Here is a 27,410-nt window from a genome sequence, read left to right on the forward strand (position 1 = left end):
GTAGTTTTGAAGCGTGATTGTTTTTTTTGTTTTGTTTTTTCTTCTTATTTTTTTTTTTTTTTTTTTTTTTGTCTTTTGTACAATCCTTTGAGACTGCAGGTGATAGACACTGCTGGGGATTTTCCGTCTCCAAGGTTTATCGTAACCATGAACCTGCTTGTCATTCTTTCTTCATTCGAATAATTTTATGTTCAGGATATACTCAATCTGTTGGTCTATTTCGACAAGGTTTCTTTTGGTAACGCCTCCTATCATTAACACTTGCTGCTGCAGCATGGTGCAGTATGATTCATGTTTGCTCTGCATTACTAGATATTAGTATTCATTACAAAATTATCGGTATTTACATTTTTATAGGTTTTGGGGTCATAATACACAATGGGCCATGTGTACAGAAATAATTGAAACAGTAATAATCACGTGTCATTAGCTCCCTTAGGTGGTTTAACGTGCGTCATAGTTAAATAAAAGAACTAATCTGTGTCACCTGTGTTGAAACATAGCAATCTGTATTCAGAGCGGACCGTTTTCCGCATTCGTCATAAGGTAGTTGTTTTGTTTTTAAATAAAAATAGTTCTTTTTATCTGCGGTCTTTTAGACTTGATGTTCTGTCACATACTCTCATTTTCTATCGATGTTGTAATGATTTTGAACTGAAAGCTCGGCTATTGGTGATATGATCATTAGCATTGACAACTTTTAAATAAACATATCATGAACGACTACATAGTACAGTCAAATGAATCATGACACGTTTCAAAACAAATGACTAGGACGGAATTTAGAATGTCCGAATGGTCCATCACCTTTATGTATTGGATGCAAAAGGAATAAATCGAATAACACTATCACATCAGATATTTGACTTGGTGTATATCAACGTCCATCCTTGCTTAAAAAATTATAACCTTTTGAGAAATAAAGGCATGCAAAGTCATATAATTCAATGTATATAATGTTCTTCTAGTTCACAACCACTTGGTTTTAATACCAAGACTTGAAATAAACTGCTACAACGCGTAAGAAAATAAGGAAGAAGGATGTTGTCCTAACTGTAAAATTAAGCATGTTGATTTCTAGTTAGAATTCATATTTTCATTTAACCGGGTTGCAATCGTCCAAACCACCAGGTGCGTAAAACAGATCAGTGCATGAACAAGAAATTAAGTCCATTCTAAAATTTTATCCACGATTTCTTCTTTGAAAGTTCGAGAAAAAATTATTTCTTCCTCTAAGCCTTCTTTGCCGTTCCCTTCGCTCTAAGAATCGTTTGGCAGCCGCGTCTCTTCCTACAGTTCTTTCGGACCCATATATTCGATGGCCTCGTCCCCCTGTTTGACTCCGCCTCCGGCTTTTAACGGGTTTAAAATTCCTGTTCCGTGTTTTTGTTGATGCTTTTGGCCGTGGTGTGGACGTTGGGGCTGGTTTCCTTGACTTGACGCCAGACACAGGAGGTTTCCTGCCAAGCATAGTCGTGACACCTCGACAACTATAACAACATAGCGACCGTTTCTGGGTACACGTGTAATCGGGGTCCATTTTAAAAGTAGGCGCACATCGACTGTTCTTGTCACCGAATGGACAATCTGAAAAAATAAAATCAGATATGCTTTTGCTAGATTACACAGTCTGTCTTATTTTGTTTTCCTGATTTTATTCAGCTACACTTTGTATTGTTTTAAAGGTCATTCCCAGGTGGTTTGGTTTGGTTTTGCATTTTTAACGTGCTATCAACATCTAAGGTCATTAAAGGCTGGCCTACCGAGTGCGAGGTGCATGCGTGTAGTGATTGTGCGTATGATTGGAAGCTGAGGTATGTTAGTGATTGTATCCTTGTGATAGCACAGAACTGATGACAATTTCATAACGCTTCCGTGCTGAAGCATGCTGACAACTACATGCCATATAAACTACCGTTCATAACATACAGACAGCCGACGAACCGGTCACCCCATTCCAAAATGATGAGATTTAAGCAAGAGAAGTAGCTACGAATTAAGATAGCCTGGTATCGGTTTGTTAGTGAATGCATCTTACATACCAAGTATAAAGTAATGCTGTAACGCTATCAATCACTTTACAATAAAAATATGTACGCGTGTATACAGTTCGTTACAAAAGTACTTTTTCATTGTTATTCCACACAGTGGATATGAATTACAGATATTACCTGGTATGTCTGATCGGAGCGATTCACATGTAGCACAACATCTGCTCCTGGTAGCCAGGGTGTAGCATTGACGAGCGGCAATGTCGGCACAGTGGCGACCACTGTCAAAACATGCTGTTTAAACAGAAGTAACAGGAACGTAAAATAAATCGTAAAAAAATGTAACCCGGTTTTACTCCATTCATTGTATGCGTTAATTAATGAAATACCGTACGAAATAACAAGGCTGTTTAAATTTCGTGTCAGATTTTCAGAGATTAACTTATGTAAGTAAAAAAAAACACCTTATCGTGATTTGCTAAAACAAATATGGCATCATCCCAATATGTTTTGCGTATATTTTGCGACCCTTTTGAAGTCCCCCCATTATATTATTCATATATTGAAACTAGTTGAAATTATATCACATAAAAAATGCAGAAGAGTGTTAAATGAAACAAGAAAGGGAAAACAATGCAAGGAAATGGACTGAAAGCAACTGTTACCTGATTTGGTTTCTTTCAACACTGTTTCTTTACTCTTCGCTGACTGCAGTGGTGGAATACTCTTTGAGAGGGGAAATTTGTCTTTTGATGGTAATTTGGTAAGCGGTGAGTTAGCTGTCTCCACGGCCGTGGTACACGGTTCACAACAAGTCGATCTGAAGAGACTATTTTTACAAATACCTCTTAGCCAAGTGTCTAACCAGGTACACGAAGCTTGGAAAAATGTTGAATTTTGTTTCACACACTCCATGATTGTCTCCCTTTGTCCTGATGGACTTTTAGCTGGTACGGACGGAAATTTGGGGGACTGATTTGTATTTGTCTTCGGTAGAAAGTTAACATTGTTTCTAAGTAGGTTCACTTTAGGTCGTCGTGTTGTAGGTGGTCGAGTTGTAAAGACAGGCCGACTTGTCGTTGGTCGCTGCGTCATCACCGGTCGGAATATCGGCTGTTCTCTTGGAACACCTAATACGCCACACGTTTCGCAGCAAAATTTAGCATTCTCTGGCGTATTGCAGTCGCTGGGGTTGCACAGTCTATAGCGGTCTCCATACTCACATCCTACAGTTAAAGAGTTCAAAAGCAAAAACTTAACTATATGGTTTCTGGGTATCAATTTAATAAATTAACAAACGTGTGATATCCGTGATCCAATTACGCTTAGCTAATCTCTGTAGTGAAAATATATAGTTGTATTTTTCTTGACATATTTGCGTTAACCATTAATGCTAAAATATAAATAGATGCACGATGCACTGAGTCAAAAGAATGTAAGATAACATGCCTGAAAAAGCCCGCGTTATCTGCCACATTCATTTGATAATTACGATTTACAAAATCTACCTGATACGCCTGTGTGATGTTTTGCGCATGTACTGCAGCACAGTGCAGCATTTGCCTCGATATAGCACAAGTCCTTTCGCATCTCCAATAAAGAACACTCTGTCGTATTCTTATCGCCGTACTCACATCCTGAAATATAAACTTAGGCAATTCATTTTGTGTAAACTACATTAAGGAATACATAGCAAACATTAAGCAGAGTATGTAAATATGTTTTCAGGAAAGTGAACAAATACTAATGTTATCACAAACAATAAAGTCCTCACTTTATACATCATATCTATTCATTGTTGTACACATTGACCTGTGTGTCACTGAATAGTCCCGGAAACAGCTCGATTGTGCAGGTTTTTTTTGTTATTTTTGGCATAATGTTTATGATTATTAAAATATTTCACTGTCTGTTGCTAGCCTACCTTCAATGTCTGACTTCAGACGGGCGCACGTGCTGCAACAGAACATGGTGTAATAGGGATCATAACACCGGTATGGATGGGCCGTGAGAAAATCGTTACAGGATAAATTTCGTTTGGGCCCAAACATCCTCTGGGAATCTCCATGTACACATACATCTAAAAAAAAATAATAAAACCAAATCGGTATCCATCCAATACATTCCAGTCAGAGTGATCTTCCTTCTGGATGCTTCACTGGCAACATGTCATTTTAACATTTTAAGTTAAGTTTGCAAATTGAATGAATCGGCCCATAACGATATATGCATTTGATGAATCTTCGGTGCCGATAAGCACTGCACAGTCATAAATCATGAATATAGATAAATCACATTACCATTTAAAATGAAGGTTTTATATACCGTATACAAAATACCTTCATTCAAATTACTTTCTCGAACACCTTTTCTTTTACACAGACTAAAAGTTTCAGCTAAAGAGACACAACTCGTACCAAGCATATTGACTATTTGATAGATAGCTGATGAATGAATCAGTTTTACGAAAGAAGAAACATATATTAACAATGACACAGTGTTTACAGTAAAATATGTATCGTTTATTGCTTTTGCATTTAAAAATTCCTTTCATAATAAATATAAACAATATCATAGTACAAGAGAGTGGTAAAATATGAAACCTGATAATGTAAATTCGTTTTGAAGATTAGTTAGATGTTCACTATTGCACCAGCCTCATAGTCTAATCAATGTCACAGTTTGGAAATATCATTTGAATAAATGCATCACGCAATTGCCCAGATAATTTATATATCAATTATTTCAGAATCATCTATCAATATATTTTTTATTTGTATGTAGTTTATATTAATTTTTCTTTGTTTTCATGGTAAATACTCAAATGTGATTGGTCGAAAAATTCTTTTCATTCTTCTATGAAAGAAATTCCGAGAATGGCGCGAAAAATGTGACGTCACAATACGACAATTGACGTTGCGTATTGATTTGAGAAAAATAATCCCATTTAAAACCAGTAAAATTGAACATAAAACATGTTTTAAATTAGAAAATCATTTTCAAAAATTAATTATAAGCGTTGATGTCATTTTTTTAGTTTCATCGGGGTATGAAACATATTTTGTTTGCAAACTTGTGTAAGAATCCGCTACGCGGATTCATACAGTTTGCAAACAAAATTTGTTTCATACCCCGATGAAACTAAAAAAAAATGACACCAATGCTTAAAACAAAAGGAAAAAATTGATAAAATATGAAAAATGATAATTGCTTTAATACACAACGAAGTGGATGTTTAGACGATTAAATGCAGTAACGGAAACAAACAAAAACAAAGTCCGATAATGCACGCTAGAGACACGACATGTGGAGACCAAGTGAACCACTGGTACTATTATAAGGACACAAAACTGGTAAAAGATGGTCAAGAAAGACTAAACACGCTATCTCCGACCCATGCTGCTATATCTGAATTATGATAGACAATTGGATTCGCATTCATTGTTACAGAGACTTTTTATTATCTTACCATTTCTTCCAGGAGCATATTGAGAAGTTGTACACACTCCATCAATGCACCACTAAAGAGTATAAAAACGAGTTTATTAATACTGACAATAGTAAATTGACGAGTTTATAACATTACAAAGGGCTCTTAAATTTATTGTCATAATGGTGCGAATAATAGTTGTTTTAGCTGTCTATAACATATCATCATAATTCAAGTTTTACACAACAGAGAAAAATTGTACGAATACGAATAAATATACATCTTTCAACATGAATATAGGGTTACTATAGGTTACACTGTGCACAGTTTATATATTATTATGTTATAGGCCAAGTAATGGATATAAAACCTGATATTACAGATATTTGTCTATCTGAGATCTTTGTTTTTTTTAGATAATCATTTTAGTTAATTTTCGATATCGGATATATTTTTCAAGATCGAACAACAATTGCTATGTGTCAAAGTATCATTAGATAAAAGTTTTTGTTGACAACTCTAATATACCAAACATGAGTGTATCGCGATGTAAATTGATGAAATTAGGAATACTAATTCGAAAACGTCATCAAAATGGCCGTACATTGTGAACACTTACCCTTTTGTCCCCACATGAAGTGCCCCTGTAGGCGTTAAATATGTTGAAACTTTCACTGCTGAGTCTGTTTTTACACGCCATACTCGTACATATATCGTGTGGCTCTCCCAATCTTCCTCCCTGTCAAACAGAAGGGTCAGATTCCATAGTATGCAGTGTATACTACGTGATTATATTTTTTATTTTATTTGATTATTTATTTGTTAACTTCGTTATTGTATGGTAACCAGTACGGTTTTTTGTGTTATTATTGGCTATGAATAACTGCAACATCGGTATCTTTGTCATGTGGTTCTACAAGTGTACTGCTTTGATTAACGATACTACCATGAGATATTGTCTCCTCTAAGAAAAAAAATGCATTTGACATGTCCGTGTTATACGAGAAAATATTATTAATATTATAATGTTGTACGAATGATACAGGCTTTCATTTCAATGAATTTAATATGGGTTTACGTGAACTTGAGTTTTACTAAATAATATTCGAATTAGTTCAACAAAAATATCAGAGTATCGACAACAAAACAAAACCAATTAATTATTTTGCATTTGAAAGTAACATTGAGGGAAACTGTTTTAGGAACAGAAAGTCTTCAGTCGTCAGTTACTGTTATCACATTTTCAAATGACTAAGCTTGATAAACAAATCCCTTATTAATGTCCGTTATCATGCCATTTCTCTAATTTAACTTTAATTCAATACAACATTATTGGTCAGACATGCAACCTTCATGACCATTCCTACAAAGGCAAAATCGAAAATCCTCGAGATCCAGGGACCATGCCATTATGATGACATTTGAGATCCATTTTCCACCACTAGTGAGGCTTATAACACATACTGGCATCAACTATTAAGGCGACTATAACTGTAAAATCGCTGTTTGATAATATCATATCGCGTAACATTTTTTTATAATACAAATTAGACTTTCCTTTAATTACAAATTATTTACGAAAAATAGAAGTGTCTGCAAATGTGTTTTGTAAATACTCAAATCAGTGCATTGGGTAGGCTCTACAAGTAGAACGTTTTAGGGACTAGTCCTTATTTTAAGCATTTAATTTCCATAAAATTGCACTCACCATGGTAGATTGTTACGGGCTAGAATCGTAAAACTTTGTTCCTAATATCATAAAATAACATTTGTTTATAACGAAGCCCACAGGAGAAATTTCCTCGTGGTATCGGAAATTCGAAGGTTTTAAAATATTATAAGGATGAGTCAAATTGGGGATTTTATTTTGCCTTGTAATAATCAGAATTTCGTATCAAGCCTGTTCGTCTTTACAATGGTTTACTATACTTTACTTACACACATATTATGACTACAAGGTAATGCTTGTATCGATTTCTTAATACTTCACACTTATAATAATTTTATAAATTATGAATTATCCATATCAAGTAGCTTCCTTAGATTATATCTATTTTTCAATTCATAGCTACACGAAAATTCCTTGATTGCCTATATTATACTGAAGTAGTAGTTGTATTTATTTATCATGGATAGATGTGTTACAATGTATTGCCCGCTTGAAGTGTATGTAATTAACTTCTTATGACTAATATTGGATCGAAAAGCTGGGTTCGACCGAAGCCTACTTACCCAGGCATAGTACGATGAGTACCCAAGATTGAGAGCGCATTGTTCGTTTGGATTATACTTTTGGCCAAGCATGGTGCTCACATGGCTGTCAAACTCACTGCTATCATACACGAAGTCTTCTTTCTCTAAACAGTGTCCTGGGCCTCTGGAAATGATATACATACATATAATTACAGCCTGATTACCTTCTGCCTCTGGCAAAAGGATGTCAATGTTAGCTTCTGTCTGCATGTAGTTTTACTAATGCTGAAAAACCAACATATAACAAAGGCCACCAATCCGTGATAAGGCACATATAAAGGGGAAAATATAAGAATGTGTACTCAAAGAAAATCCATAGCACAGCGTCATCAAATATAGACCAAATAAAGAACAGCGTCAACATAGACAAAATCTACAACAGCGTCAACACAGACAAAATCTACAACAGCGTCAACACAGACGAAATCTACAACAGCGCCAACACAAACGAAATCTACAACATCGTCATTACAGGCGAAATCTACAACAGCATCAACACAAACGAAATCTACAACAGCGTCATTACAGGCGAAATCTACAACAGCGTCAACACAAACGAAATCTACAACAGTGTCAACACAGACGAAATCTACAACAGCGTCAACACAAACGAAATCTACAACAGCGTCTACACAAACGAAATCTACAACAGTGTCAACACAGACGAAATCTACAACAGCGTCAACACAAACGAAATCTACAACAGTGTCAACACAGACGAAATCTACAACAGTGTCAACACAGACGAAATCTACAACATCGTCATTACAGGCGACATCTACAACAGCGTCTACACAAACGAAATCTACAACAGTGTCAACACAGACGAAATCTACAACAGCGTCAACACAAACGAAATCTACAACAGCGTCAACACAGACGAAATCTACAACAGTGTCAACACAGACAAAATCTACAACAGCGTCAACACAGACGAAATCTACAACGGCGTCATTACAGGCGAAATCTGCAATAATGTCAACACAGTCGAAATCTATAACAGCGTCAACACAAACGATATAAAGTACCGCTAGTATAGTAAAAATGGAATACGGCGTTAACACAGAATGGAAAAATATAAGGCAACTCAACGTCAACAAACGACAAAATGAAGTATATTTTCATCGTCAACAAAGGACAAAAATTAATACATTATCAGGGTTTAAGGAAGCAAATAAACAAAAATGTAAGTATTAAATATAATTTAGGACAATATCCAGCATCAATACACAATGGACAAAATATTAAAAACACAAATTCAGCACACGACGTTTAACTGAAACACAAAGTTCACCAAAATGATTGTACTAAAATATATCTTATATTAATTCTTAAATTAATTCTACCACAATGTCAACATATTATATTTTAAAACTTTACATCCACACAGCAAAGAAAAGAATGTAACAAAAGAAGTATTACATAATGACATAATCTGCTACATCAGTAACACACGTGGATAAAGTAAGCATTCACAAAAGTGAAATAACAGAGGAAATTCAAATCAACAGAAAAATGCAAAAATAAAAAGACGTTTATAATGAACACATCAGATATTCCATTGTGGGCGGATTTTTCATTTTCTAAATACATTAACTTACAGCGTATCAAAGTAATCGATAATCTGGTCCTCTGAACATGTTGAAAATCTGTAAGAGTTTTGTCCCTTTGTTGCATCTCCGGCCGTCCCTCCGCCGACAGCTGTCATAATAAACCCGTCATTAGGGTCACAGTGGTTGTCATAGCGACGGTCGCCGTCATGGCTGGCACCCAGACTAAAACAAATATAGGTATAACTGTTAAGCTGTTTCTCATCTTTGTTTCCTATAAACAATTAAGCATGTCTAGTGAGGCAATGTGTTGTAACCTTTGAGGATCAGGAGAAAATTTAATATAAATATGTTCTTTTTTCTAAAATGCGACCGCGAAAACATATACATAAAAAAATGCACTTTCTTAAGATGGACAACCATATCGCAGTGGACAAATGTATGCATTCAATGGTTCATAAGACATAGGTGTATACAATCCATGGTTTATACGATAGATGAATAAAATCCATGGTTCATAAGATGGATGCATACAATCCATGGTTTCACAAGATAGATGTATACAGTCCAAGGTTTATAAGTTAGATTTATACAATCTATGATTCATAAGATATATTTTTACAATCTACGATTCATAAGATAGATTTTTACAATCCATTATTCATAAGATACATATTTGCAATCTAAGGTTTATAAGATAATATATGTATACAATCCATTGTTCATAATCCAAACAAGACAGATTATGCTCAAGTACACGTGTCTGTATTGGTGTAACTACCACGAACCTGTGTGCCAGCTCGTGCGTCGCTGTCAAAATGTTATCGAATCCTCCTTCGTCTTCAACCACAGAAATCCCTTTGTCTTTACACACAGCTTTGATGTGGGCAAAACCTAAAATATACAGGTAAAGTCATGGTATCTCTTTAAATTCTACTCAAAGAGGTATGATATGAGAAGCTATTGTCTAATTAATCATTGCGAGTAGTAATATCCTTATAATGGCGTTACGTTACGGTATCACATATAGTGTAACATAAATTAGTTTAAAATACTTCCACAAAATCGAATACGCCTGAAACATTGTCTCTTGAAACTTAGTTTATTGGGTTTTTTTTAATTCAATTGATCAGTATTGATAACGGAAACATTCGAAAGGTATATTGAAATGTTTTGAAGAAAATAATATGATAAGAACAAAGACTGTTTTACTCACCTGCAACCTTGGTATCAGAGAAAGAATTCACGTACAAATCATACCTAAAAGTAAAAACAATTAAAAAAAAAAAACTTCATCCATTTTTATCCTGACGCTTTTGGTTTCTTTATGTTATACATCTATATGCTGATATAGAAATTTCTCACGGTAAGTGTTCACACTGTCTTTTCCTTATTACATTAACAGATTTTTTTTTTAATTTTCTTTTCTGGTTAAATTAATTTATTTCGGGCTTTTAAGACAGTCATACGTTTCTCTTGAAATTAAGTTTTGCAAGCTAACGTTTAAAACAGGTAAAGGTTATACACAGAGGTGACGTTGATTGATGGTTTGGTTCTGTATTGTTTAAAGTACTTTAATACAAGATATCAACACATGCAAAGTTAGATACGGTAGAGCCAAATATGTTAACCTGCATCGTACATCACAGAACAAACATCCGTCCAGCACACAAACACACAAACAAAAGCCCTCGGAACAGCAATGACAATATGAGGATGTTGTGGACATGTAGAGAAACAAAAGAAAAGCAAGAGGGAAAGAAAGGACGATCCTCAACAGCGGAACTTGGATACAGCGAGCCTTGTTCTTGGATTTGTCAGTGTCCATTAAACAGATCACATTAGATAACCCCCTTCAGGGAACCAACAATTCGTCTCCTCCCTTTCACGTGTTGGACTACGTTATGCCGTGGTAATTCCGACGGGATTTTAATCTGTTATATATATATATTATTGATATAATCTTAAACAAGAACTATTGTACGTACTGTGTGAAAAGCATCACATGGTCGTGTGGAGGGAGATCCTGTCTAAAATCTTTCTTCCATTCAAAAAGTTCTGACAATGCAATAGAGGCGTTGAGAATGTCACGTGGACGCTTAGCGATCTTCTGTTGGGTCCATCGGGAATCCTCCTCTTTCTGTGATAAACAATAATAAATCATCAGTTGGTAATATATTTGCTGAAATAGGGATGTCTAGAACTACGTAAGTAAACGTAAGCAACGTGTTTCCCAAACTGTGCTATAAAATATATAAAATATTTAATAGAAAGGAACAAACATACGTGAAATCATACAGATTGTGACATAATTCATGTTACAGTGATGTTACCCGTCTGTTTATTACTAATGTGGGTACAGGTTATATAAACTGATATCAAAATAAACAAAATATGGTGAACGTTACACCCAAATCCAAACGTAATATTGCTACCATGTGATAAGGAACACTTTGATTCATGACCTACATATTAGTCCGGATATCATCGTTACTTCCACGATAACATACAATGCATAAACTCTCATAGAAAAGTCATTTTATCATGACGGATATGTACATATGTAGGTTTTCAATACTTTCAGTTTGTCCTATAAACAAAATTATTTATAAAATATTGTGTCCGAAAGAATATTTACGATGAAGCTATCCACCAAAGAGCACAGATAATATTGAATTATCGTCACTTTCACGTATTTTTAAGCCTATTTATATCAAATGATCAAATGTCTCAAATATTGCTTTATACTTACATCGATGATGATATAGCCGGTTATAGCTACCTTTACTTCAAATGTCTCGAAATTATTAAATCGTAAGTCAACCTGAAAAAATGAAAAAATACAAAAAGTAGACAAATAATTTTCTCGATTGTTTTGACAATGATTCATTTAAGGAGTTGTAAACGAAAGACATTGATGATCTCCGATGGCTTCAGGTGAATTATTACATTGTTTAAAGTAACAACTCGCTGATTTATTTGGCTCTTAATTCATGATTTTTTTATGATGATGAAGTCATCCTTTAATTAGAAATGTATATCGTGACATAAACCCGGCCTACTGCACATTTAATCGACTATATCAAATTACGCTCAATATTTTGAATACAAACATATCCCAATCTAAGGTTGTCATTGATCTAGACGTTTCGGAAGGGTAAACGTACCTAGTGTGTAGAGTGTTAGGCTAACCCGACTGATAGAATTATTACTCACCCCGTTTACTGTGCTGTTGTGTAGAGTTAAGGTTATACCCACTGATAGAATTATTACCCACCCCGTTTACTGTGTTGTTGTGTAGAGTTAAGGTTATACCCACTGATAGAATTATTACCCACCCCGTTTACTGTGCTGTCGTGTAGAGTTAAGGTTATACCCACTGATGGAATTATTACTCGCCCCGTTTACTGTGCTGTTGTATAGAGTAAAGGTTATACCCACTGATATAAGTATTATTTACTCCGTTTACTACATTGTTGTGTAGAGCTAAGGCTATACCCACTGATGGAATTATTACTCACCCCGTGTACTGTGCTGTCGTGTAGAGTTAAGGTTATACCCACTGATATAATTATTACTCACCCCGTTTACTATGTTGGCCATATGTTCTCGTATATTGGCTTTAGTTTGTTCGTCTCTTTCTAAATGGGAGCTGTGTGTTGATGTTGCGTCAAAAAATCTGTAAATCAGAATGGTTTGATTTCAGAAATTAGCTTTTTATTTAAATAAAGATTGCTTGTCGGGGCTAACCAGAAGTTGGTTATTCATTGAATAGTAAGCTGCTATTTGAATTTCTCTGACTTTGCTTTTAATTATTGTTATTATCATAGGAACAATATCTATTGAAAAGTAGACCTTAAAAGTAAAATGGGAGAGAACCCGACCAGCTTTCAATCCAGGAAGTCGATATTGACATTTGAAACATAAATTTAAATCCTAATAAAATAAAACTGTGCGAAAGAGGCTTTGAATTAAATTATTTTGATAAGGTATTATTGTTTATCTCGCTTGCATTGATAAACATGTATGTCATCTAAATAATAGTGCAAGACAAACTTTCCAAAACAATTTCATAGTTTCCTAAAATAGAACCAAAATCGAACTAAAGACAGCATCTTGCGGTGTTTGCACCAATGATGCTCTAAGGGTCTATAGTATTTTTTACCGAGAATGCAACAAGGGCAACTCGAAATAGAAATGTACATGTGGATCGAAATAAATGTCCAAATTCCGGTAGGAAGGATCAATATCCCAATGACGCAATGATTTCCTTTAATGTTTCATCTTTGTTTTCAAAAGAATGTGAAGCACGTGCAACTATTCAGTTGTTATATGATGGCAGGCAAGTACCGGCAAACCTCGGAGAAAGTGAGTTCTACTTCATGTAAATCACCATCAGAAAACACGTACCTGCGATATATATTATAGTCAATCACTAACAGTAAGCCGAGGTGGTAGAGAGCACGTGTATTGGGTGAATGGCGGTTACTGTGGATAACTCGTCCTGACGACCTCATCGCCATAGTATCCGTTGAACTGTTGCTTGTCAAGTCTATCACAGACTGCGATTGTCGCATAGCGCCACCTTTATTTCTCGATCTGTTTCTTTTTCTCTTCTTTTGTATCTTGTTAGAATTACTACCTTCATTAAGAAAAGACAATGAAAAATAAACATATGAATTGATTGGATATTGTAGTATTATTTTATATAGAATAGATAAGATAACATAATTGTTTATGTAGGAGTCGTTATAATGACATGAGTTGTAATTCTTAAGCTTGTATAAACCGCCTTATTACAGGTGTGTAATTGGAATGAAAAAGACAAGTAATCTCCTCTTTATATTTATGTCATCATTGACTATTTCCAAAATAAACCTAAAAATAATTTGTTTTCGTATCTTTCCTTGAATTTCATGGAAGTAATAAAAAATATATTGGGTTGCGCCATCATGTTTTACGTACACAGGCGGATGAGACCTTACGCAAGGCGTATAGGTATACAGAAACCTGGATTTAATCAAACAGTAGAAGAGGCGTGCAGAAAGATGTAAAATGGTTTATTTTCGAATTTCATGCTTTAGAAATAATATCGTCGAACAATTAAGCAGTAGATTTGATGATATGCATGTAGTTGATGTCATATATATATATATAATTAAATCTTCACACTACAGTAAACGTATTCCATTTATGTCTCCGTTTGTACTTATTGTAAGCAAATGAACCAGGAAAACTATGCTAGAAACTTAACGCTGCCAATGCATTGTCGAAACATTTATACATGCTTTGAATGCAACCCCAGGTCGAGCCTGGATAACGAATACATTTATAAGGAATGTGAATAAAAATGGAATGTTAAAGAACATTAGATAAGAAAATGCAGAAAGATGAAACATCACAATGCCTAATTTGCACGATTGTCTTAAATAAGATTTCAATTATTAAATAATAGACAAGAAAAACGGACATATAAGTATTCACAACTAATGAGTGTCAACCACAGCCACTCAAGCTATAACTGACATTAACAGATTGTGACTTTACATTGTTACAGTTCTGTATAATCTATCTGTAATACCTCTATATATATACTGTACCTGTATTACCTACATTGTATATGTATATATACTGTACCTGTATTACCTATCTGTATATAAACTGTACCTGTATTACTTATCTGTATATATACTGTACCTGTATTACCTATCTGTATATATACTGTACCTGTATTACCTATCTGTATATATACTGTACCTGTATTACCTATCTGTATATATACTGTACCTGTATTACCTATCTGTATATATACTGTACCTGTATGACCTATCTGTATATATACTGTACCTGTATTACCTATCTGTATATATACTGTACCTGTATTACCTATCTGTATATATACTGTACCTGTATTACCTATCTGTATATATACTGTATCTGTATTACCTATCTGTATATATACTGTACCTGTATTACCTATCTGTATATACTGTACCTGTATTACCTATCTGTATATACTGTATCTGTATTACCTATCTGTATATACTGTACCTGTATTACCTATCTGTATATATACTGTACCTGTATTACCTATCTGTATATATACTGTACCTGTATTACCTATCTGTATATATACTGTATCTGTATTACCTATCTGTATATATACTGTACCTGTATTACCTATCTGTATATATACTGTACCTGTATTACCTATCTGTATATATACTGTACCTGTATTACCTATCTGTATATATACTGTACCTGTATTATCTATCTGTATATATACTGTATCTGTATTACCTATCTGTATATATACTGTATCTGTATTACCTATCTGTATATATACTGTACCTGTATTACCTATCTGTATATATACTGTACCTGTGTTACCTATATGTATATATACTGTACCTGTATTACCTATCTGTATATATACTGTACCTGTATTACCTATCTGTATATATACTGTACCTGTATTAACTATCTGTATATATACTGTACCTGTATTACCTATCTGTATATACAGTATACTGTACCTGTATGACCTATCTGTATATAAACTGTACCTCTATTACCTATCTGTATATATACTGTACCTGTATTACCTATCTGTATATATACTGTACCTGTATTATCTATCTGTATATATACTGTACCTGTGTTACCTATCTGTATCTACTCTACCTGTATTAACTATCTATATATATACTGTATCTGTGTTACCTCTATATATGTATTACCTGTGTTACCTATATGTATATATACTGTACCTGTATTACCTATCTGTATATATACTGTACCTGTATTACCTATCTGTATATATACTGTACCTGTATTACCTATCTGTATATATACTGTACCTGTATTATCTATCTGTATATATACTGTACCTGTGTTACCTATCTGTATCTACTCTACCTGTATTAACTATCTATATATATACTGTATCTGTGTTACCTCTATATATGTATTACCTGTGTTACCTATATGTATATATACTGTACCTGTATTACCTATCTGTATATATACTGTACCTGTATTACCTATCTGTATATATACTGTACCTGTATTACCTATCTGTATATATACTGTACCTGTATTATCTATCTGTATATATACTGTACCTGTGTTACCTATCTGTATATATACTGTACCTGTATTACCTATCTGTATATATACTGTACCTGTATTACCTATCTGTATATATACTGTACCTGTATTACCTATCTGTATATATACTGTACCTGTATTATCTATCTGTATATATACTGTACCTGTGTTACCTATCTGTATATATACTGTACCTGTGTTACCTATCTGTATATATACTGTACCTGTATTACCTATCTGTATATATACTGTACCTGTATTACCTATCTGTATATATACTGTACCTGTATTACCTATCTGCATATACTCTACCTGTATCCATGTAATCTGACATCGATGCCATGTGTCTTTTAGTCTTGAATACTTTGTATAGGCGGCCTTTGTGACGTATACCACGTGACCTCAAACTCCGTCTGACCCTGTCATTCGTCTCCCCTGGTATCATCTGTATTGCATATTCAACTCCCTCCACATTAAAGCTGCCAGTCTAGAAGCCGAAACCATAAAACATGTCATTCTAGGCATATCGTGGCAGTAGATAACGCGTTCTCTCTATACTTCGTGTATATTACTGGAGATATCCGTGCTTTCTACCAACATACTGGATTGTTTGTTGTCTCCATAGTTTCAATTTTACTTGAAGTTGGATTTAAAAAGGGCTTTTTTTAGAACAGATTAATTAACGGAAATTATCTCGGAAATTTATCACTCATTTTTTTTTTTTTGTTTAATACTAGAAACTAAAACACAGGAAAACAAACTTTAAATAATACTTTCATTATGAAGTAGCAGAGATAAGGAAAATTGTATTTAATTGTTAACATTAATCTTACTAACAAACCATAATGGAGTTGGAAAGGTAGGAAATATTAATCGATTGCTAATTAACTACCTTTGAATTTGGTTCAGTATCATAATACTGACCAACTAATGTACTCAAATTTGAGTTCAGATAAATATCATAACACTGACCTAATTAATGTATACTTCATTTAGGGAAAAAATCATAACACTGACTAATTAATGTATACTTCATTTAGGGAAAAAATCAGAACTGATTAATATAAATTTCAGTTTGGATAAATATCATAACACTGACTATTAAATGTACATGGCAGTTTAGGTTAATGCCATAACGCTGATTAATTAATGCACAATTCAGTTTGGGTTAATATCAAAGTACTGACTAATTCATGTACATTTCAATTTGGATAAGTATCATAGTACTGACTAATTATTATACATTTCAGTTTTGGTAAATATCACAGAACTGATTAACTTATGTATATTTCATTTTGGGTAAATATCATAACACTGACTATTTAATGTACATGGCAGTTCAGGTAAATGCCATAATGCTGACTAATTAATGTACAATTTTGTTTCGGTTAATATCAAAGCACCGACTAATTCAGGTACATTTCAGTTTGGACAAATATCATAACATAGACTAATTAATGTACATTTCAGTTTGGATAAGTATCATAACACTGACTTATTATTGTTCATTTCAGTTCGGGTAAATATCATAATACTGACTAATCAATGTGTAACATTGTTAAATATCACAGCGCTGACTTATTCATGGGCATGTCAGTTTTTGAAATATCACAGCACTGACCAATTAATGCGTCGTTGCTTTAGCATATAGATGTTTTAATTATCCTCTCTAATCATATTATATCAACAATTTATGAGATTAACAAAATTTGTTTCGTAGCATCACTGGCAAGTCCAAAAAAGACGAAACATAACAATGATGCATTAATTGTTGTACTTAATTCATACTGAAGGTGCTATTCTCGTTTGTGTATTTCATACATTTTTTATACAGCAGGTTAATGTGTATATAAATGTTAATGGCTGATGGATGTTGTCGCCTAGAGGTATTATAACACAGTTTGTATAAGGCTTGATATTGTCTTGATGATGTGGTTTATCTTTGTTATTTCATATTGTAATATGTACATAACAATTCATTTTAATGGGTACAACTTGGGCCTATTAAATCGATTTATCACTTGGAGCTTTGTAATGCTAATGTTCTTTGTCAGATGTGCAATATATACAGAAATTATCACGTCATAAATAAAACAGAATCATGCAACCGTTTCATTGTCGTTAGACCCGTCTGTGATGTTAAGGGCCATGATGTAGAGATACAAATGGCTAGTCTAGGGAATATAAATATTATATAGTGGAGGTGAACCACTAAATGATTATACAATGTAATTATTAGGTTAGATTACATCAATATATATAATAAAATGTACATCTAGTTTTGGATTTGTGATGCCGCTTCTCAGTTATAATGTTATCATACACTATATCTGTATACACATATATAGTATATATGAAATATGTCTTTACCTTTTGTAAAATGTTGATGGCCACTATCAGAATGTTACGCTTACCATTGACATTAGTAAGTAGTCTCTAACACGGAAACTGAACGCTCGATATAATAGATCAGATGACCGTGTTCATGATTCATGAACTAATTCAAATATTTGAAAAAAAATTGAATGCATAAAAAAAAAGAAAATAAATAAATAATAAAAATGAAGCACTATGATGACAAGGAAAAAAGGAAAACCATCAGCAAATATGGAAAAATACGACATAGGATATATATGACATTTTTAGAAAAAACAAAAGAATGAACGCTTACAAGAAATATATTTTTGTGACACACTCCTTACTGTAGACCCCTCTTTCTGACTCTCTATGTCTCTCTCTGTATCTCTCTGTCTCTCTCCCTATCTCTATCTGTCTCTCTCTGTCTCACTATGTATCTCTCTGACTGTCTGTCTGTCTATCTCTGCCTGTCTCTCTCTCTCTCTCTCTCTCTCTCTCTCTCTCTCTCTCTCTCTCTCTCTCTCTCAGTACAAGTTAACACCTCACTTTTCATCTCTCTTTCTCTGTCTCAATCTATCCAGTTTTTAGTGTTTTTTCTCTACTTCTCTCTCTTTTTCCTAATATCTCCCTCCCTCTGTCCTGCACCCCTACTTTTTATCTCCCTCTCGCAATCTGAATTTATCTAATTTCTTTCTCCACTTCCCGCTCATTCCTATCCCATCTCTACCCCTACCCCCTCTGCACTATCACACGCCCTCTCTAAATCTAACTTTATCTCTGTTTTCACTCTTTATTTATTATTTTTAAGCCCATAGGAAATTAAAAAAGAAATACGTACAGTATGCTTTATGTCGCATTGTTACCATGCATTGATGCTGAAAATAAACCTTTTCCTGAGTGCGAAAAAATAAGAAAAAAAAAGTAGTCTCTAACAAAGTTATATTTAGTACATAATGTTTAGGTATCGTAAATGTTATTGTCTAATTTAATGAAACCAGACAGACAAGATAAAATCAGAATAGGAAGATAAATCAAACTATATTGACGTCAATGATTAAAGTATGTAAGTATTTGATATAAAAAAACACGGAAATAAAATTTAAAAGTAGTCTGAAGCGTAATGTAAATGAGTTTACTTGAGTATGATTTCGTTTACTTATTTTACTGCTTTATCATTGGAGGATTATTTAAACATATTCAGATATAAACTCAGTCTGAATAATTGATCACTTAATACTCCTATCTGTCACACTACATTGTGAGTTCTAATCGTTACTTCTACCTTCAAAGGAATACCAGTCATTGTTTACAAGGATGTTGGAGATGGTGTCTATATCGCGGCACCTGTACATTTCATTCCAACAGGGGGGATATTCCAGAAATAGATGTCCCTATTTTCCATTGCCGCATGTATACAATATACAATTCTAAATGCATAGTATGCAATCGAACTATTACGAAATATCATATATTTATAATAGGACCTTGCGTAAGATCTCAGGAATCCCCATTGGCTCTTATTAGTTCAGAAACCGTTGGTAAACTATGGCTTTTAGAAGCTCAAAACATACGATGAACTCTGTATATTACACTCCCAAAATCATATGGTAAATATGGTACCTCGCGGTATGACGCACGTTCAAGGACAACTGGGAGTATAAAATGCTCTAAATATCACGGCTGACCGGACTGTAACATACACTTAAGACCAGGGCTGAGTCGGTGACTGGGGCTATTACAGGCTTTTGACCTCACAACTGACCGGGTCTGTCACACTCAATTACACTCAGGAACACTTATTACTGTCACACTGTTTGGTGTTTGTTATTGTCTTACCAATAGAGGGTCGCAGTGCCCTTGTGATAATCCCTCGCAGGTTACCTTACACGCGGCTCCCGTTTTAGTGTCTTGGTAAAAGGCCACATTCTGTAATTAAAACAGTAACAACATACTTTATTTCATGTTATACTATACAATAGACAAAAGTAGTAATTGACATTGTCATTGAAGTAAATGTATTTGGTTGTATTCGGGAGGGACACCAGACGAAAGTGAGATTAATTAATTTCAATTTCTATAATATTTGATAACATCAATTAACTATTAATAATATTTCTATTATAAATCATGTTATCATACAAAAATAAATCAATTGCCAGTGAATAGTTGTTATAAAACAATCATCATGGTTGATTTATATAGTTTCTCCAACACGTGAGGTTGTTAATTATGTTTACTAACTCGAGTTAGTTAATTTTCAAATTTAGGAAAGACAACAGTTTCAGCTTTGAAAATTAACTAACTAGAGTCAGATAATTATGATAAACAACCGTCACTCGTTGGGGAACATGTTTATCTCATACCTTCTTTACTTACAAATGTCGAGTTCAAATTTGTCCAGCTTAACAACTTCATTCTTTAAACTGAATCATTACGCGACAAAATATAGTTCGTAATGAAGAAAAGATTATTATATATTTTAGATGCATAACTTATATTATTTGTGCTATATTTTTACAAAATGAAATATTACTTTTACATTCATTAAGTTGGTACATTTTATTGAAAGAACTTTTGATTAAATAATTTCGATCTAGTATTCAAAGTCGACTGAATATTCACTAATTTTACAGTCAGGTTTAATTATCAGTCCTTTCTTAGATTTCGTAGGTATGCTATTATTATTTATTGTGATGTTCATCCTGAGATTTATTACCATGCTTTTAAACAGATATGTCGGAAATCGAGCTAGAGTGCTGAACATTGTATGTATTTCATTGTTGTCATTGTGTTTACACGAAATACCTTACAGTGTCTAAGTGTTCCCAAATAAGGATATATATATATATATGTTAGTACAATATTCGTACCGAATGACACCGATCTAATTACAACTGAACCAGGGAAAAGGGAAGCTCGGGGCTAAGGCTCAAGTTAGATGTTTCGACCTTTTCCGTCAAATGACTACGATACGGGACAATGATGTAACAACTTTGTTGTACAGTTGTTCTTTATTCTGATGAGTCGTTCATCGCTATCGGGGTCAACAGCATATCGCAAATCACTGATGAGACGGAAGGGTATCAGTTTTGATTCGCCATGATCAATGCAATATCTCCCCTTCCGTGCGTAGTCTATTTTACCATATAACATTTTATTTTTCAAACCCCAGTCAAGATTACAACTCAAACCCCAAATAAATCAACCTTTCCTTGATGATACCCCTTCTCACCGAGTTATGCGAATGGTGACCCTCGGCAAATCCTCAAAACGTGAGATGGTTTTATTCGATGTTCAAAATGTATGACAATGTTAGCATTGTGTTTGGCGTGGTCAGCAACATTGACGTTCTCAAACGCGTTGCCAACGAATGACCAAAGCATGCTCGATTGGTGATAATCGGGTGATTAAGATGGCAAATATAACTCAAGTACGTCGTGCTGACGTGACCTGGCATCTTAAAGCCGGTCTATTGTGGTCGGCTTCCCCTATGTGCTAGATCACGTGCAATATCCCAAAAGCTGATTCTGTTTGAATTTGTGGTAGCTATGATGAATGGCAAGGGCAATAATTAAGGTTTATGAAAGATGAGAGATATGAGAAATGAGAGATGAGACTCGGGAGATGAGAGATGCGAGATGCGATATGAGGTTGCAGGTTAATAAGAACTATTAGAATAGATGTCATTTGGAAATGTTATTTTCCCTTGTGTGTTACGAAGTCAGGAGTGTCTGGTGCTCGTTGATATGTATCGATACTCTTACTAAAGAAAATAAGCAGCTAAGGAGCAAAGTAACTAGACTTGAGGATCAGGTGAAACGTAGTAACTTGTTTTTGTTGGTATTCCCGAGACCGAAAAGGAAAAGCCGGTAGACACTGAAACTTATGTGCGTGAATACTTAGACAATACATTGAAAATTGAAGGGGCCTATGATGACAACGTAATTGCGATTGATAAGGTGCAGTGTTTAGGTAAAAAGAAGCATGATGGTTCTTCGAGGCTGATTTGTGTGGAGTTTGGAGCATAAACAAACAGTTCTTGATGTTTTTCGTAAACTTAGAAAAGAAAGCGAGGCTGGCAAGTGTACTGTCATAGTTAAAGAAGACTTTTGTGCTGAAGTCTGGAATATCAGGAAGAATCTTTATTCATACCTGATGAGAGCAAAGGAACATGCTCAGAACCCTGATTTGTGTTTCATTAGATATGATAAGCTGTGCGTAGAAAAGCGTTACTTCACTTATGACATAGATCAGAGCTGTTTGATCTCCTTAGACGGAAAGGATGTCCCAGAATGGTTGGACGGTAGTTAGGGGTGTGGCCAATGCTCCAGTACATGTGACAGTTATGTAAATATATCAAATGAACTGTATAATGTAAATAATCTCATATTAGATATTCTTTCATGGAATGTAAATGGTCTTCGTAAGCACATTAGTCCATCTTTTATTGCTTTTCTTGAAAAGTATGATGTTATTGCCCTGTATGAGACTTTCTGTGTATGTGGACAAGAATTTGATGATCTTTTACAGGGTTATGACCAGTATACTTTAGTAAGAAAGTATAAGGGGCGTGGACGGAGAGCTGGTGGTATAGACATTTTTGTTAGAAAATCAGCAAGTAGCTTTTTTAAGCGTATTAATGCAGAATTTGATGACGGTGTGTATTTCAAAGTGACATCCAATAATGTGCATTATATTTTTTGTTTTGTGTATATTCCTCCTGAAAGATCATCATATTATTTAGATAAACAGGATCGTAATGGTATTGAAACACTTTATGAGCATATATCTAGCATAATACATACTTGTGATAACATACATGGTATACTTGTTGCTGGAGATTTTAATGTACGTGTTGGTACCGAGCAAGACTATGTTATTGATGATGATATTCAGCATCTGCAAGTCGACCCAGAAATCTATGAGTATGATGATTTTAATATAAGGAGAAACTCCCGTGATAAAAAAGTAAACAAGTTTGGATATTCTTTATTATCCCTGTGTAGGTGTCTGGGCATTCATATGTTGAATGGACGTTGTAATGATAATGTTGGAAGTTATACCTTTATGTCCCATCTTGGCAACAGTGTGAATGACTATATACTTGTCTCGTCAAATTTATTTTCTTATGTAACACAATTTAATGTATTACGTGAAGACAGTTCTGATCACTTTCCATTAGAGTGTACTATTTCTATACCTTATGATGGTGAACACATAGTTACTGATGAGGATCAGTCACATACTGCAGTATGGAAAAGACTTAAATGGAATCCAGAAAGACTTGATTTATATAAAAGCAAACTTGAAAATTCTTTGTCATATTGTCAAGAGAAAATGTATTCTCTCATTGAGCAACTGAACATTGAAAGCTTTGTTGAAGTTTTAACTATCTGACTGTGCTTCATCATGTGGTATAATGATGGGTGATGCTTGCAGGAAAGTAGAATTTGGTACTGTGCAACCAAAGTGGTGGGACGTTGAGTGTGAGACATTAAAAAGGCAGAAATTTGCTCTTTTAGACAGGTTTAGATTGTCAAATAGTGATGATGACCTTAAAGCATATAAAAATGCTAGGAATAAATTTAAGCATGTTTGTAGAGGTAAACGTGAACTATTTATTGTTTCTACTCACACTGTATCCATAAGGAATGTCACATGTTATACTGATTTATGGTATTACATGAAGAAATTTAAACAGAGCAGCATGTCTGTTAGAGGTAATATTACCCCAAATGATTGGCTGAACCATTTCGTAAACTTATTTACAAGTGCAAATTTTCATGTTGACCAAGATTGTTGTGGTCATGCTTCTGATGTTGTTTGTACACATGATGTGACAGCCGTTGATGAGGATGAAATCCTTGACTCGGTTATCACTGACAAAGAGATTCTTGATGCAGTTAGGCACCTCCCAAATAGTAAAGCTCCGGGTCCTGATGGCATCATGAATGAGCATATGAAATATGCATATTCACTCCTGAAACCATATCTCTCTGTGTTATTCAATGCTATACTTAGATCTGGATCATTTCCAGCAGCTTGGTGTGAAGCTATAATTACTCCATTGTATAAGAAGGGTGACACACATAATCCAAATAATTATAGGGGTATTTCTTTATCTTCAGTAATTGGAAAGATATTTACTAAGATATTGAATAACAGATTGAGATTTTGGTGTGAAGTTTATGACAAACTTTATGAAAATCAGATTGGATATAGAACTGGCTATAGTACTACTGACAATATCTTTACATTATTTGCTATGGTACAAAAGTACATCACTAAGCGCAAAGGCAGATTATATTGTATTTTTATTGACTTTTCAAAAGCTTTTGACAGTATTCAGCATACATTATTAAGATATGTCCTTTTGAAAAATAATGTCAAAGGTAGATTTTTTCTTGTTATGTCATCTATGTACTCACAGTTAAAATCCTGTGTGAAAGTAGACAAACTCATGTTATCTGAATTTTTCAACTGCTCTGTGGGTACAAGACAAGGCTGTATGATCAGTCCGCTACTTTTTGTGTTGTTCTTAAATGAACTGCTTGAATCAATGGACAATCATGGATGTAGAGGTGTTTTTGTTAATGAAAATGTTCACAACATTTCGTCTTTATTATATGCTGATGATATTGCAAGCCTAGCAGATACAGTGCTTGGGTTACAAAAACAAATTGACTGTGTATCTTCTTTCTGTGATAAGTATGGTATGAAAGTAAACCTAGATAAGACCAAGATTGTTGTATTCAGAAGAGGTGGAATTGTCAAATGTAATGAGAAATGGTTTTACAAAGGAGAGCAAATTGAGATTGTTAATTTTTACAAGTACTTATGTACTATTTTTACCCCAAAAATGTCATGGGGCCTTTGCTGTAAAACTCTTGCACAGCAAGCTGAGAAAGCTTCATTTGTTATACAGAAATTTATGCATAAGAGTAACATTGATGTAAACACAGTATTTTACCTTTTTGACCATATGGTAACGCCAATACTCTGTTATTGTGCGGAGGTATGGGGTTTTACCCGGAGTGATACAATAGAATCTGTACACTTGAAATTTTGTAAACGAGTATTAGGTGTCAACTCGAATACCAGCAGAAACGTTGTGTACGGTGAACTTGGGAGATATTCCCTGCATGTAACATATACATTAAAGTTATTAAAATACTGGTTGAGAATAATGGCTATGCCAGCTTTAAGGTATCCAAAAGCCTGTTGTGAAATGTTGTACAGTCTAGACCTTGCAGGTAGAATCACTTGGGCCACTCATGTGAGACAAATACTGGGTAGTCTTGGCTTCAATGAAGCTTGGTTAAATCAGGGTGTTGGAGATATTTCTGTATTTCTTCAAAACGTTTAAACCAGATTGGTAGATACTTTTTTTTACAATCATGGTATGGCGCATTGTATGACAGTGATAAATTATGTACTTATAGGCAGTTTAAAACTATCTTTTGTCAAGAAGATTATCTTATTCAAAATATGAGTAGGTATATGCGTACTTTACTTGCACGTTTTAGAAGTGGTAACCATCATCTTGCTATTGAAACAGGGAGATGGAGTGGTACCACTAGAAATGACAGACTTTGTATTTACTGTCTAAATGTTTGTAACAGACCAGTACTTGAAGATGAAATATATTTCGTATGTCTTTGTTCTTTGTATGATGAGCTCAGAAATGAGTTGTATCTGAATTTACCTGTAGATATGAATCACTTAAATGTGTTGGAGAGGTTCTCTTTTCTAATGTGTGATATACGGTCTTGTAGACCATTTTTGTATATTTTTGAAACGAGCATTTAAAACTCGTGGTGAATATCTCCAAAATGTATGAATTGATTAACATGTATGTAGTGTGGATGTAACTAACTCTCTGAAATATATTAAGAGAGATCAATACATCTCAGTAATGATTTGTGTTTACATGTATCATTATTATATAATGTTACTTTCTTTCATGTTTATATTATGAATTTGTAAATTATAATTTGTTAAACAATGATTGCTATTTTCCATTTGGAACAATCACTTATATTTGTAATAACATGTACTGTGGGCAGGAGGCCTTTGATACTGAATAAAATGAATCTGCATCTGAATCTTTATTCAAATTCCAGTAAGAATTATTAGTTACATAGGAAATAAACCTCGCTGAGTCCTCCCTTTGTGACGGTCTCATGTTTGATTCATATTCATAACACATTTGAATTTGAAGTGCCATCTGTATCTATGTGCTCATATTACAAAAACGTCATTTTATTTTATTTATTTATTTATCTATTTATTTTAATTTTGAAATATTCGCCAGGGAAACAGTGCAATATTTGATATATTACCTTATCATGATATGTACACGAAAGACACATATGTTAGCGTGTAAGGAAACATTTATGATGATAGTAAAATGACTGACAGTAATTTAACTAAATTACAACACATTGTAGAAATAAATTTAAATTGTTTTAAGGGGATACACCAGTAACACATTGTATATGTACGTGTTGTTGGTAATAACGTGCAGCGTTGAACTATTTTCAGCACAACGAAGGTTTAAAGCAATATTTATATAACGAATGGGCAATGGGTCTCATTACTGTTAACGTAAGTGTCATTTTATGTTTTACATGAATATGTAAATAGTAAGGCAAATATATCTCAAATAGAACAACCGTACACCGATGCATTTATATTAGAAATAAAATCTGTCTTATC

At 34.0% G+C, this 27,410-nt stretch overlaps 1 protein-coding gene across 1 annotated transcript in view; it reads right to left on the reverse strand.

The window, feature by feature from the left end:
* Positions 1-781: 781 nt before the first annotated feature.
* Positions 782-27,410, reverse strand: part of LOC117336111 — a 34,260-nt gene continuing 7,631 nt past the window's right edge. The window contains exons 3-19 of the mRNA XM_033896487.1: positions 20,529-20,618; positions 16,647-16,821; positions 13,635-13,866; positions 12,807-12,903; positions 11,977-12,048; positions 11,213-11,364; positions 10,441-10,484; positions 10,013-10,118; positions 9,276-9,449; positions 7,654-7,798; positions 6,041-6,160; positions 5,461-5,512; positions 3,916-4,071; positions 3,500-3,628; positions 2,657-3,217; positions 2,172-2,285; positions 782-1,587 (exon numbers count right to left, since the gene is read on the reverse strand). Of these exons, the coding sequence (XP_033752378.1) occupies positions 1,184-1,587; positions 2,172-2,285; positions 2,657-3,217; positions 3,500-3,628; positions 3,916-4,071; positions 5,461-5,512; positions 6,041-6,160; positions 7,654-7,798; positions 9,276-9,449; positions 10,013-10,118; positions 10,441-10,484; positions 11,213-11,364; positions 11,977-12,048; positions 12,807-12,903; positions 13,635-13,866; positions 16,647-16,821; positions 20,529-20,618 (2,823 nt within the window). The 3' untranslated portion in view covers positions 782-1,183. The remainder of the gene's footprint in view (positions 1,588-2,171; positions 2,286-2,656; positions 3,218-3,499; positions 3,629-3,915; positions 4,072-5,460; positions 5,513-6,040; positions 6,161-7,653; positions 7,799-9,275; positions 9,450-10,012; positions 10,119-10,440; positions 10,485-11,212; positions 11,365-11,976; positions 12,049-12,806; positions 12,904-13,634; positions 13,867-16,646; positions 16,822-20,528; positions 20,619-27,410) is intronic.

This window comes from Pecten maximus, chromosome 10, assembly GCF_902652985.1.
Source record: "Pecten maximus chromosome 10, xPecMax1.1, whole genome shotgun sequence".
NCBI lineage: Eukaryota > Metazoa > Mollusca > Bivalvia > Pectinida > Pectinidae > Pecten > Pecten maximus.